Below are 14,436 nucleotides of genomic sequence, written 5' to 3' on the forward strand. Positions count from 1 at the left end.
CTTCTGTAATTTTATAATAGTAAGCATTTAACTCACTCTGCCCAAGAGTCTTTCTATTTGATAAATATTGGTACGCTACAGACAACGATATGATTTAAATTTTCAATTTATCTGGATTAAAAACAGGTAAATTATAGACAACTCAGTTACCAAGCTGCCCTGGAGAACCCACCTTCTGCAAACAAACCCACTTGATACCCCCCTGGGCCAAATTCCAGATTCAGCCTGGAAAATTTGATAGAGCAGCTACCTACATTTTCAGGTTCAATTTCTCATTTCATTATTTCCGCAGACTGTTTACTGTTAAAATGACAAATATGCGACAGCTTAGTGACGGCGGAGCAAGGGCCAGAAAAATCAGGTGATTGAACGAACAATATCATGCTTTTTATGTAGTAGATATGTTTACAGTACAGTTTCATATGGAGAGGAAAAAACATCCCCACAACCCAACCAGAAGATTCAAAGCCTCGAGGGGAAACAGAACATCTAAATTTAAACAACATAGAATGGGCTGAATTGGGTAATCATCACTAATTCTCAATTCTCTCTACATTCACAAAGGCACAAGAAAAATTTTAAGACAAAATGCCTCCAAAGAATATGCTAAAACTTAAAGACAAGCAGCTAAAATCATAATTTGTAGCTAACTGAATACTTGTATATGCCCCATGCCAAAATTCCATGTGCTTGAGATCCAAATCACCAGGAATGGAAGACAATCAGCCCTTTATATATCACATCTTTCTAGCTTCTAGTTTGAAACCTGCTAGTTAAATAAAAAAGTTTAACAACATTAATAACAGGGGGAACCACACCACCACAGTTTTGAGTAAATGACGAATTACTAGTGCTCTATTCCAGAATAATTAATACGCATCTCCATAAATGCCAAAACCGAAGCACTCTATTTAGATTTATGTGCAAAACAACAAACTACACTAGAAATCTAGGCGAGAGTCAGTGTAAAGGTCAAAATTCAAGCACAATTGCACACCATTAAAGGCCAAATCTAATGAGACAAGAACATTTGCACTTTGCCAGCCCTAATCAAAACTTAGGGCATGTCTCAAGGGAATTCTAACCAGTATATAATCAATCTCCTTTTCCAATTAATATAATAATAATAATAAAGATGATGCTTCCCCACCTTCAATATGCATTGAATGGAGCCCGAACTGAATTGTCTTCATGTAACCTAGTGATCCGGTGTAAGCACTGCCAACACGAAAAAAAAATAAAAGAAACCAGATAAACATGAAAGAATCAAGGCATGACAGAAATAAAGAACTACCATAAAACATCACAAAAGAAAAAGAATATGACAAAACTTAAGACTCGCATTAATGTTCTATGGTATACATAATACAAACAACATTATTAAATTAGTTGCAAGAATACAATAAATAGATTGCACAAAAACAAATTAGATAAGAACAAGAGTTACAAGGAATATGAGGGATCAGAAGCTAATGGAAGTGCATCATATATTAGTCAATATCAATAGGTATCAGATGAACTTGATCTTGCCCAAGTTTGCAACACAAATTTGTTAATACACCTAAGAAGGAGCTATTAGTAATTGCATCATAATTTATGAAAGTCAAAGGTGCATTTAGCAACCATTAAAAAAAATGCACCCGATTCCAAATAGTAAATAAGATGAAAACAAGTCAGGAAAACTGTTTACAATTAGCAGGTAGTAGGAGTGGTACAGTTAGTGGTTGTGATAAAACAAATCATAAAAACAGAGTCAGAGAATCCGGAAAGAGAAAGGGGTTAGAGATGGCATTTTAGAAACAATTAATCACCAGAGACAAAATTTCGATTTTCACACTGCCCCAACCAATTGCTTTTAGGCTGACGGGGTTCCTTCGTTATTCGTACCCCACTCTTCTTCAGGCTCGTTACCATTAACGAGTACTGCACCATCGTTAGAATCAGCATCCACAACAACAGCCTCCTCTAGGCTACCCTCATCCCCATTCTGATCATGTCCATTTGGTTCTGCAGCCTGTGACACCCACAAATAAAGGGCAAAGACAGTTAATTCAAACAAGAGTCTGAACCACTCAAACCAGCTCCTAGGTTTCACATGGTAACAATTTAAAATGAAAAACAGATACATAAGGAGTATATACCTCATGATCAAGGTCACCATTTTCAAGAGGCTCCTCATCCTCTATTTGCACGTTTCTGAAAGCTTCCACAAGCGTCATCTGCGATCTATCAGCATGGTTCAGATAGTCTGCTGCAGGAGGATAAACACCCCTACAAACCAATTGAAAGTTAATAGCATATCCATCTGAGAGAAAAGTAGGATGTGTCATCCACAAGGCTTTTCAACCAAAGTGAGTGTAAAAAAAATTATAGAGCTACCAAAAAAGGCCAAATGACCGAAATTCAAAAATGATTTGTCCAAAGAAATCACAGAAAAGTGCAGCATAGAAACGTACGCAAAATTCCCTAGCAAAACAGTAAAAATAACACAACAAATAAATAACAGACAGGATTCCTGCTTGGTACCTTGTTTCTGCCACTTTAGATTCAACAGAAAGAGCAACTTGCCAATCCTCAAATAAGTTGGGGTACTCTTCAGGATCAGCCAAAGATTCAGCAGCTTTTGGATTAACCTGCAAATGATGTAAAAAAAAGGTCAAATGATGGCAGTCTATACCATTAATCAAAATTAACAAGTAACATAATGAATAAAATGTTAGGGCAGATAGTTTTGAGTATGATGACAAGAACCATGCAATTCCAAATTCATGTTGCAAGGGCAAAAAGAATATGGTAGAAGTTAAATATCGTGGGGATTGAGTATAGAAATAAAAGATATTCATAATGCACCACTAATGACTTATCAAATGATAGAGATTCCCACTGCAGATTCCAGCAGTACTTTACTGCTGCAATGATTGAAAAGGACGATAAGACTCTTTTCCTTATGTTTCATATGTAAAGTCTACCAGCAGAATTTCACACCAATCTTTTCCAGCAACATATCAAGTTGTCATATACTCATATTAACTGTAAACTTGAAAAAAGAAAAGGTAAGAAGCCAATCTACACTGGTTTACATCTGGGAAATATGAAACTAGATATATTGAAATGGTATTTAGGACAATGTTGAGACACATAGACATAACTCATGCCCATGATTAGTTTAGAAAGGAAGAATAGAAGGGAGGAAGAACAGTGCTCTATATTATTGATTATAGAAACACAATATCTTGAGTCTTGAAAAACTATTCAGACAATCAAACAAGTGGAACCAATATGAACAAAATATTATAATACAGTGAACCCAGCTTGTCACAAAAAATAGCAGGAAAAAATCACCAGAGAAACAAGTAATGCAAACGGACCTTGTTCAGGTCTTTTCTCCAAATTGCTACTATCTCTGAAACCTTGCTTGGAAGATAGGATCGTGCCATCAGAGCAGCCTCTGGTATCCGATTGCTGCAACAGGAATACCTCAATATATCCATAACTATAATGACATGAATGGCAGTCTATTGTTTCAGGTACTTGATAAGGAATTACCTTTCCACCAAAAGTTGAAGGCACTCCTCCAATTTACCTAACATGAATAAACAAAGGAAAGCAACATTGTTCTTCCCCTGCTCTTTGGAAAGCAATGCAAGTCTTGATATCCCTTCAGCATCTCCCAAAGAGGAATAAAGAAGCAATAAACCACTCAAGTCCATTGCCTGCTTCATGCATTCCTCAGCCATCTCTAGCTGCAATAATATCAGCCAGAATAAAGACAAATTTGGCATAATTAGTAGAAATGACACAAAAGCAAGCAAAGGAGGCATAGTCCAAACCAACAACTGATATGACATGCATGAGCAACATTAAATCAAACAGCTAGTGCATGTGATAAAATTCAAAATCCACATCAGAAAACTGCAATGTACAAAGTCCAGCATTGAACAAGAAACTAAGTATAAGGTCTTCTTACATTTCATTTTCCAGTTAAACAATCTTAGTATATTACTAAGTCAACTCAGACAAATTGAAAAATAATTTATTGCAAGGCGAAGCTGTCTATTCCTACTTCTTTTAAGAGAGATTTCATTCATCACCAAAAGCATTTAACATTTTCGAATCATGATTTGCAACCACATCATGACACCAATATAGAAGCCAGGAGGATGAAGAATGACAGACATAGAGTAGAGGCACTGAAAAAAATTTTACAAATTAGAAAAAAACAAAACACCTTTCCAGTGGACATAGCCAATTCTCCTAACTGCTTCCATTTAGACTCACTCTGAACTTCCATAGCTATTTCCTGCATAAAAGAGTATGAGAATAAAAAAACTTTTAAATGGAACAATCAAAGCTTAATACAAAATGGGATGTATAACTCAAGAGTCAAGCAAACAAAAGATCTAAGAAGATGTACTTGTATTACCAAACCACTTTAACAACTTTCTTACCTTTGCAATCTCTAATCTACCAAGCTGTATGGCAAGCTCAAATCTGTAATCAGGGTCTGTAGCTACTTCTAGAGCATCCTCTATCATACCTCGTGATTCCAGGAAACGAGCCACACTATCAATCAAAGCAGACCATTCATTAAATCCAACAAATATTTAATAAATCACAACTTAAATACAGAGAACTGAAAGGAATAAAATTTTAAAACAAATAGCTTTGAGGAGGGAAATAAATATCCAAAGGTGAAGGAACCAGCCATTTAGTAAGCTACTTATGTGTACAGATGAGATTTGGAATTCTAAGTTTCTAAACACATCAAGACATGACAGATATATTACCATTAACCTAAAAACAATATACAACCACAAGGGGCATACTCAGCAGGAAATCACGACTCTGACAAAAATATGAAATGCAGTAGAAATGAAGGAAAAAAAAAAAAGGAATTCTACATCTCCACTCCAATTTGGAACAGTTGTAAGAATACCGGAAACATGACTGATAACATTCTTTTGAGAATGAACGGAATATATTTGAATGTGTGCACATACCTATTATGGTGCTCTTTAGGAATTGAAGGTAAAATTTCATTGGCCCTTTCCAAGTCCCCACGCATCACAAGAGTCTTGTACTCAATCAAGCTGAGAAGTAATGTGTATCCCATCACACTGTACAATATGACATGCAGGAGTATAAATAGACATTAACAATTTCCTCTAAAAGCAAAATTTAACCTGCATTTTGACATAAAAATTAGCAATCACCATCTGACTTACTTAAACTCTTTGTCTATCAGATACACCCGACTTTGACTTGCAAGATATCCCAACAAGTACATAGGGCGGTCCAAATGAAACATTGTGGTTACCTAAAATCATTACATTATCAAAATTGATACCATAAAAACCTGCAATGCATCTAAATGTATGGAACACTTTCAAGCCAAGGATAAGCAAAACACTATACCTCTCCACCAACACAGTAATTAAGTCTCCATGATGAGTTGTTGTAAATGAAACAATCCCCAACCCATATGCCGGTCCTGACACGTTCATTCGTTTCATGAAGAAGCTCAAATGCATCCTCAACTCCTTGTTCGTCAACTGGTCTTCCACTATCTAAGTAAGATTGAACTACATCCCGCTGCAACATGAAAATATCAAATTCACATGTAAGAAAGCATGCATTTAACAGACAAGAAGAGTCAATTCTGCAAAAGATTTTGCAGATCTAATAAGCAGATTACATTAGGGAGACTTACGTTGTACTTTAGGATGTAGAAAGATGTATCACTGGCAATTGCTACCAAGTCACCGCTATCAGCCCAGTAGAGATTCTGGCATTTTTAGTAACAAAAAAAGTTATATTTAGGATGCAAGGTAGAAACAAGCAAATGGGGCTGATTGAGCAATTTTAGCTTACTTTCACAGTAACGTCGATTCGACGAATCAACCTGCATTCAGCCCAATCGTAAAAACAAATAAAATCATTTGAGCACATTGCCAGTAAAGTGCCCCCATAAATACGCTCAGCAGAGAAGGTAGGCCGGACACTCCTCTTTTCCTGGAAATGTTAAATCTCCATCAATTCCACTATATTGTCAAAATGAAACTTGGATATAGCATTAAATACAAAACCTTAACACTAATAATGGCGGCAACTACCATAATACAGAAGAAGTTATTAGCCATAATGATATAGATTTATAGAATAGCCAGTGAATTTATTTTAACATAAAAGTTTACTTAAAATCTTCCAAAAAAAAAGTTTTCTTAAAAATTTTAAAATCTCCTTCCATTCATCGTTTAAAATCCAGCTCTCCAGCTGCAATAAATCAGTTGTTTATAGCATATTTCAACAAGTGAAAACAAAGTTTCTGTGGACACACAATTTTTTATATGAAGAAATATACCTTTTAAAAAAGAAGACCTTCTAAATGACCAAACGAGTACAAACCTGGAAGTTTTTGCTGAAAATCTTAATTTTTGATGTGCTTTCTCTAACAGCATACTCTCCATCAGATGACCAAGCGAATTCCAATGCTGAACCAAAGGACCTATTTCTCCATGCCAAAGCTGTATATATGATGTACTCACCATCTCCACAGACAACAACAAACCTCCCATTTGGATTATGCTTTAAGCTCTGAGAAGAACAAGATAGAGAAAAGGGCAATCAGTTGTTCACAAACCCAAACATACAAACAACTTAAAAAAAAATTAATCAACATGTTTTAAGAGTGACCTTCATCTTATGCATAAATTAATTTGAATGAGGCTAGAAAGCATTAACTCACTTGAGGGTATAGATCACAGGTCCCCAATTCCTTAACTGCCAAGGGCAACCTTTCTCCATCAGTAACCTAGGACCCAAAGGGAGAAAAGTTTATATGGTCAGCTTAAGCTGAAAAATCCAATATTGATTTACACCGTGATTGCAGAAAGAGAAACATTTTTTCTGAGAAATACACTACCTCAAAATCTGCTCCTACACTCTTAATATTCACAGTTTGAATTTCATTGTGCTTAGCCCATATGATTTTCCCGCTGTTGTCCATACTTGCTACAGGTACTTCACGACCAATTTTCACCATAATAGTTCCTTCATCATACCCAATCACAATCCTGTAAGATGGAAATCAGTATAGTAGTTTTAGCCATAGCTGATGAAAAAGTAAGAAGTGTCATAAAAACTAATCAAGGACTCAATTCAAGAACCTGATATCATCAATTTGGATGCAAAAACAAAAAACGTACAACTCAAGTCAGGTCAAGCAACCTAAAAGAATGACAGTTTAAATTGATTTCTCAACACTCTTAGAGCAAATAGACATACTCTAAACAAAATGAAAGGCATTGCCATATATGTTCTAGCATTTAATAACCAAAAAATTGATTCAAGTATTTTAGTAAACAACCTAGAAAGAAATTAAAGTGAAAATAAAAAGAAAAACTGTTTCATGATTTAACCAAAAGAAATTACCTCCGGGAACCTTTCATATATCCGATTGCCCAAACTCTCTCAAGACCATAATTCAATGTATTTTCAAGCCTGAAAATAAATCAATTGGTTAAGAAGTCAAAAAGTTGAAGCGTTCAATGAATTGCATACGTCAAACACTATTAACTATGAAGATCAAAATATGTTAACAAAACACTAAAGTTTCATACTCGTAAGGAAGATATATTATACATCTATCTCAATGATGCGCAAGCCCACATTTTTAACAATGAGAAAGCATTTTCACATTTTACCAATGCAGGAACGAGAGAAGTCGAGGAATGAAGTAGAAACTTGAATTGTTATACAGAAGCAGAATCAAATGACATCAGCCTCACCATAATACAAATGGCTACCGGAAATTGAAAGGAGTAACCATGCCAAATCAGATATTTTCCATCTAAAGAATTACCTATAAGTGGTAGCATGCCAGATACGAACTGTCCCATCCTCAGAACCAGTAATTATAATTGGAAGTTCAGGATGGAAACACACTGCAGAAACATTGTGCGTGTGGCCTTCCAATGTCTGAACACAACTCTTGGTTTGGTAGTCCCATACCTACACCCATGGAATTTATCTGTGAATAGTTCCTCAATATTTATTTAAGATCAAAAGATATCAGAGCACAAAAAGGAAAACCAGCTGCATACCTTGGCAGTGTGATCATCAGAACCAGTGATTAGATAGGGCTTATCCCCACCTGTAAAGTAATCAACGCAATTTACTCCTTTCTGATGGGCATCCAAAGTAAAATTTGGGTCGGGGGAGCCAAGGTTCCAAATCTAGAAAATTTCAAACAGAGCCAACGCAAATTTAGCATGATTACACCAAATGAAGTAAAAACTATAAAGAAAAAGTTACAAAAATAATGAGCCTCTATACCTTTATGGTACGGTCAAGAGATGCACTGGCAAAAGTGTTAGTGTCTTTGGGATTAAAGGTCACTTGCATGACATAATGGGAATGTCCCTCAAAAATCTGAGTACATACCCAACCCTTCTCCCAGTCCCAAAGTTTTATAAGCATATCATCAGATGATGACAACACATAGGGAAGAGTAGGATGGACAGCCACACATCTAATGTAATCAGTATGTGCCTCAAATACTTTGACCTTATCCATGGTGTTGTAATTGTATACACGAATAAACATGTCATCAGCTCCAGCAACAACCCATTGTTTGCGTGCAACAAACTTGGCTGACCTAACTGCAGGAGCAAGATGTGGACTTCAGAAAATGGTAGTGACTTCATCACAAAAAAAACAGCAAGGGTAAATAGTCTCATCAGACATTATGAAAACAGATAGTACATACCTGGCAACTCAGTAACCTCAAATGATTTAGCCATGGTCTGGTGCACCAAAGATAGCTCAAAGTTAGCACTAAACAATAGGTGAAAAATCCAAACGATTCAAATTCAACATACTATGACTACAAAACTTCAAAATAAGCCTAATACTACTTAAAGTACATCATGTTAAGAACTAAATATCTTCTACCGATTAAATTCCATGAAATTACTGATAAATTTCTATAGCCTTATGATTACAATTATGTCAAAGGGCAAATGGAAAAAGTGGTGTCCATAAAAGAGACAGACAAAAGAACAGTTTCACAGATTAAGGGAAGGCCATATCCACAAGAGTTAAAACAAATCATGTTCCTATGTTCCTGAGATTTAAGCAGAAGTGATGCTAGTATCTATGCATATAATAGCACTCATAGACGAGACAAAGGATGAGAATTTAATCATAAAGTTAGAACTATAAAAGAAAGCTATACAGACAATGCTTTTGGGCAGTATACGAAGCGCAATTCAATTAAATTTAGTAATAGAAATATTTAAAATGGAGTCAAAAATTGATCCTTACAAACTTTGTAAAAGTGATCTATTTCATAAATGAGGCTCAAAGTTCAGCTACTCTCAAGGAGGAGTCAAAGGATACTTTACTCATAGGACTAATGGAGAGGTGCCTGAAGATGCTCTATGATTGTAAACTACTACCAAGGGGCTACAATTTATAATGCTCAGTGAACAGCAGGTGGCAAGATATCCCAAAGATGAGTCAGACTAAAATGAAGACAATGGGTGATCATAAAAGAAGATGATAAAGAAATGAAACTATTCCTAATAAAAACAAAGATTCAATTCAAGGAGCAAAATTTGTTTTATGTCACATAAACAGCATTGGTCTAAGGTTGCTCTAATATAACAGAAAATTTCAATACAAGTAGAAAGAGAGGTAGAAGTAAGTTTTCCTGTTCAAATTTATTGGAGTGATAACTAAGAATTAAGCACCTCTAGATCATCAAAAAAATCAAGAAGAATGATCAACTATTCTGGATTAAGTCTTACATAAACTAAATTCAGTTGCATGTAAAATTTATAAGGGACAATAATCATCTAATATGCCAACCATAGTTTCTCTCATAGCATCTTACAAGACTTGAGAAAGCACACTATGACAGATGGTGGAATGCCTCAAAGTGCAACATAGTAATCAAGCTCTATAATGAACTTTCCAAAATTGCTTCATTTTTTCACAACTTAATATATATATATAAAAAGAAAAAAAGTGTTTAAAAGAAGCAACCCACATAATTAATTTGCATCCAAACATTTGGCTCATTGATCGATGCATGATCCCTGCTTAAAAGGCAGAGTTCAAATCCCCCTTCCCCCCATTAATAAAAAAAAAAAAAAAAAACAGATAATTAATTTGACTAAATTTTAAACAGTAATTGAAACCATCAAATATACCCACTTATTCACCCCATTTTTCTAGATGGTCGCATTTCACTACATAAAGCACGAAAAAATTCTAGTTTTGACAGATATTATTACAATCAATAATACTCCCATACCTGTGATTGGTAGTTCCAGATACACACAGTTCCAGAATACAAACTCGCTAGAATCCTGAAATAAAATCATTATAGATCAAATTCAGTCTACAAGATTTTAAAGGTAAAATTCAAATAAAAAGCAAACTGAAGAAAGGTTCCTCTGATCTTTGTTCAAATAAAGGAGACTAAATAATTACCATGGTTCTGTTGGATGGAGATCTACGGATTTTACTCTCTCTGATCTTTGAGCAAGTTTCCTCTGATCCAAACATCACAATTGAGAACATTACTCACACAATTTGCAAAACATTCATGCCAAAATAACAAGATCTAATCCGCACATAAAACTGAATACTAATGAAATGAACAATACGTACCTTAATTTCGAGTCTGAGTGGCTGTTAGACACAAAAACAAAAAGCACACAAATTAGTCCACATCAAACAACAGATCTCATATCAAACTCATACACTAAGAGGGCAAGAAATGGCAATTCAAGGTCGCCGAATTCGCATTCAAAGAATTAAAAACAGATATCACGCGCCAGATCTCAACTGTATTCAAATCCCTAACTCTCCGGCTCTGCTACATAGTACTGAAATGATAACAAAACGGCGACGTTCCAAAGCCAGTAAAACTCGAATCAAACATAATTCAAAACTCTTCCCATTTCCGATTCCATAAATAATATGGAAAATTGAGAAATGGGTGCAAATCGAAGGGGATTTGAACCAGATCTAATGCCGAATCAAACAGATCAAGAAATTAAACTCACCATTTTTGCAGATTAAAATTAAAGGAGAGGAAGCTCTAGATCGAGATCGCGGCTTTGAGGAAGAGAAAGAGAAAGAGATCCAGAAAGAGCGAGAGGGAGGGTGGGATTTTTGATTGGTGTAATGTAATAAAGAGAGAGCCCTTCTGTGTGTGTGCGTGTGTTATTGAAAAAATATGAAATAAGAAAGAGAGAGAAGATGCTTTGGAGTTAAGGGATAGAATTACGGAAGTGCCACTCCCTGGCTTGGTGACGCTATTGTATATCGTCTCTCACAGAACAAAGTAATTCCACGGTGCTTGATTGTTCTGATGTGTTTAAATGGACAGCGGAGATTTCGAAAATTAGAAATCTGTTGTGATGTGTGAACAACGTGGTACTAGGAGCGAGTGTGACAACTGGCCCGTTAGCCTGTTGGGCCATTAATGGATCGGGTTTGGGTGGGATTAGTATTCTTAATTTTGGGTGAAAATTATTTCTCTTTTGATTTTTACTTTTTGAACCTTTTGTTGGGCTTGAAATCTTTTTCTGACAATTGTTAATTTTTAATCTATAAAGAAGAGAAATTATTAAACTTCAATTTGGATTTGTTTGGTTTGTGAGAATTGAGAGAAATTGCAAGAAATATGAAAAATAAAGAAATTAAAAGGAAAAGGGAAATAAAATGGAAAAAATAAAAATTAATATAACCAGTCGTGTATGCCATGTCATTGCTCATTACGAGGTGGCATGGTAACATGCGTACTCGGAAGTTAGTCTTTCTTTATTTTTTTTCCTCGTTAATATAAAAGTAGTGTTTGATATCTTATAAGGAATGTGATTATTAAAAATATGATTGTTGAAATGGAGACTTTTTTATTGAAATTTAATAAAATTTATTAAAATTTTTAGTTAAATTTTTAATTCAATAAATCAACTATCATATAAAATAGATACAATATAATAATATAATATAAACTCAAAATTGAAATAAAAAAGTTTACAAAGATTAGAATAATAGTACATAATTGCTGAATGTTTATTGTAATCAGCAAATGAGGCTTATGATTTTATGAAAATAATAATATAATAGACTTCTTACGTATTTTTTGAAGGAAAATTGAACTTAAAAGAAGAAATAACAAATGAAAAAAGAAGAATTCAAAAGTAGATATTATAAAATTAAAAAAATTGATATAAAAAATAGTTATTTGAGATAATTAAATATGTTAATTGATTGAAAATAAAAGAAATAGTTGAGAAAAATAAGTCGTTGGAGATCATTGAATGCATATCAATGTTAGTTGATTGGAAATAACAAAAATAATTGAGAATTAACAGTATTGTAGGAATTGAAAAGCGATAAAAATTTAGATTTATTAAGCATATAATTAGAAAAGTGAGAGAATATGTTATTTTATTAATTATCTTGACTTCTACATAAGAAATGAGTCAAGTAGTTGAGAATTAATAAGAATGTGAAAGAGAGATAAAATAGATATTTATTAGGCCTAAGAGAATAGATAGAAATTATATTAATTATCTTAATTTTTGTATATTTTAATACAATTAATTATATTATTATTATTATAAAATTAGACACTTATAAAAATTTGGGGCCTAAAGCCACCGCTTTAGTGGTTTTACCCTTGAGCTAGCACTACATGCCAAGATAAGAATTTAACTCCAATGCCAAGCTATTTTCGCTAGTAGTGTAAGAGATTTCATTGAATTTCATGTTTTCATCATCAATTTGTTGCTATTTCATTGTTAGATTCAACTAAAATTAATGAATTGAATGCTACTTGAGAAAGAAAAAAACAATGAAGAGTCATAAGGAATATAGGAAGCTATGGAGTGTTAAAGGTGTGTAAACAAAAGCGAAAGTAATTGAAATTAATTAAGTGTATAAATAGATAAATAATAATATAATTAATTAAAATTTGACTGAATAAAAAATTATTTGAGGATAATTTAGAAAATTACAATTATAAGTTGTAAGTGAGGAGTGTTAATAGAAAATTAAGAGTGCCAATAGCCCCACCATTTTATGTAATATCATAAATTTAATCAATGGATAGAGCTTTACTTTCAAAATGTTTATGGAGATTTAAAAATGAGAAAGATAGCCTATGGAGAGAAATTGTGACTACGAAGAACGATTGTAATCTGCATGCTCTTTTACCCAACTTTGCTATGTCTCGTAAATGCTCTAATCTTTGGAAAACATTTTTCTCCTATTTTGTCTACTAACAAATTCTTTTTGCAAGTCTTTTCTAATATGGGTCTTAATGTTGGAGATGGGAAATCTATTTTGTTTTGGCAAGATAAATGGATAAATGATATTTAGCTTCAGAATGAGTTTCCAAGAATTTACGCTTTGGCTGTAAAAAAAAATGGTGTTCTTTATGATTATGGAATTTGGAATGATTCTATATGGCAATGGCAAATAGAGTTATATCATAATTTGTTTGAGTGGGAAACACTTCAGTGGACGAATTTGTGGGCACTATTAAAGCATTTTTCATTGAGTAGGAATCTGGAGGATAGGGTGGTTTGGAAACCAACTTCTAGTGGCAGATATTCTTCAAAATCATTTTGCTAAGCTGTCTTTTTCTATCTAAGATGATCAAAGTGTAGTTTGGAAGAAGATATGGTTGGGTTATGAACTGTATAAGATGGAGATGTTTGATTGGCAACTTATGTGGAAAAAAGTAACAGTTAAGATGGAATTGGTGGCAAGGGTTTGTTAGATAAAGATAAATCTATCTCCGTGTTCTGTAATAACTAACATGAAACCATGAGTTACCTTTTTTTCTCATGCAATGCTTTTTGGAGGATTTGGTGTCTTTGGTGCAGACAATGGGAGGTACAATGGGTGGCTCATGATGATGCACAAATTTCTTTCCTTGCATGGCAATCATTGATAACTAAAGGAGATAGAGGTAATGTCTGGCAATTATTTTTTTTTGCCATTATTTGGCGTATTTGGAAGTTCAAGAATGATATGATTTTTAACGAAAAGTTATGGGATATTACACAATTGTTTAACCTTATTAAATTACGTGTAGCCATGTGGTCGAAAGCTAAATGTCAACATTTGAAATTATTTGTTGAGGAATTAATTCATTGTCTTAAGGTTGTTTCACGTGATATGCATCGTAAAGTTAGAAAATAAAATATTATGTAATGTGCTTTTCCAATAGGTTAGTGGAAATTTAATGTGGATAGAATTTTTTCTAGCAGTTCAGGTCAAGTCGAAATTAGAGGTGTTCTTGGAGATTGTTTAGGTACAGTTAAAGTTAAATTCTCTAAGGTAGTTGAGGTAGAAGACTCTAATAGGGCTAAATTATTGGCAATCAATAAGGCTTTTACTATTTTTTAT

General features: G+C 33.9%; 1 protein-coding gene across 4 annotated transcripts; it reads right to left on the bottom strand.

Annotated features, from left to right (window-relative positions):
• On the bottom strand, window positions 366–11,391 carry LOC18595883 (coatomer subunit beta'-2). 4 transcript variants are annotated; one of them, XR_001928462.1, is made up of 26 exons: window positions 11,076–11,391; window positions 10,678–10,698; window positions 10,498–10,559; window positions 10,319–10,373; window positions 8,768–8,804; window positions 8,335–8,660; window positions 8,103–8,234; window positions 7,862–8,010; window positions 7,432–7,500; window positions 6,923–7,073; window positions 6,746–6,811; window positions 6,406–6,594; window positions 5,872–6,012; window positions 5,711–5,785; window positions 5,416–5,592; window positions 5,226–5,317; window positions 5,001–5,117; window positions 4,449–4,563; window positions 4,229–4,300; window positions 3,547–3,743; window positions 3,369–3,462; window positions 2,527–2,633; window positions 2,142–2,271; window positions 1,812–2,014; window positions 1,151–1,218; window positions 366–766 (listed from the first exon to the last, which is right to left on the bottom strand). XR_001928462.1 is itself a non-coding variant. In XM_018123094.1 (26 exons), the coding sequence occupies exons 1-25, from the start codon at window positions 11,076–11,078 to the stop codon at window positions 1,199–1,201; spliced, it is 2,724 nt and encodes a 907-aa protein (XP_017978583.1). In that variant the 5' UTR covers window positions 11,079–11,391; the 3' UTR covers window positions 366–766; window positions 1,151–1,198. The 4 variants fall into 4 exon arrangements, 2 of the variants coding, with proteins under 2 accessions (XP_017978583.1, XP_017978584.1); XR_001928463.1 differs by having other exon boundaries at window positions 366–769; XM_018123094.1 differs by having other exon boundaries at window positions 1,888–2,014.

The sequence above is a fragment of the Theobroma cacao genome, chromosome 6 (assembly GCF_000208745.1).
Source record: "Theobroma cacao cultivar B97-61/B2 chromosome 6, Criollo_cocoa_genome_V2, whole genome shotgun sequence".
Classification (NCBI taxonomy): Eukaryota; Viridiplantae; Streptophyta; class Magnoliopsida; order Malvales; family Malvaceae; genus Theobroma; species Theobroma cacao.

Excerpts from the sequence above, each read along its gene's own strand:
- LOC18595883 (XM_018123094.1), bottom strand. Across the intron at positions 5,786-5,871 it reads GAATCGACGTTACTGTGAAA|AATCTCTACTGGGCTGATAG; the intron begins GTAAGCTAAAAT and ends TAAAAATGCCAG. Across the intron at positions 5,593-5,710 it reads TCTACATCCTAAAGTACAAC|CGGGATGTAGTTCAATCTTA; the intron begins GTAAGTCTCCCT and ends TTCATGTTGCAG.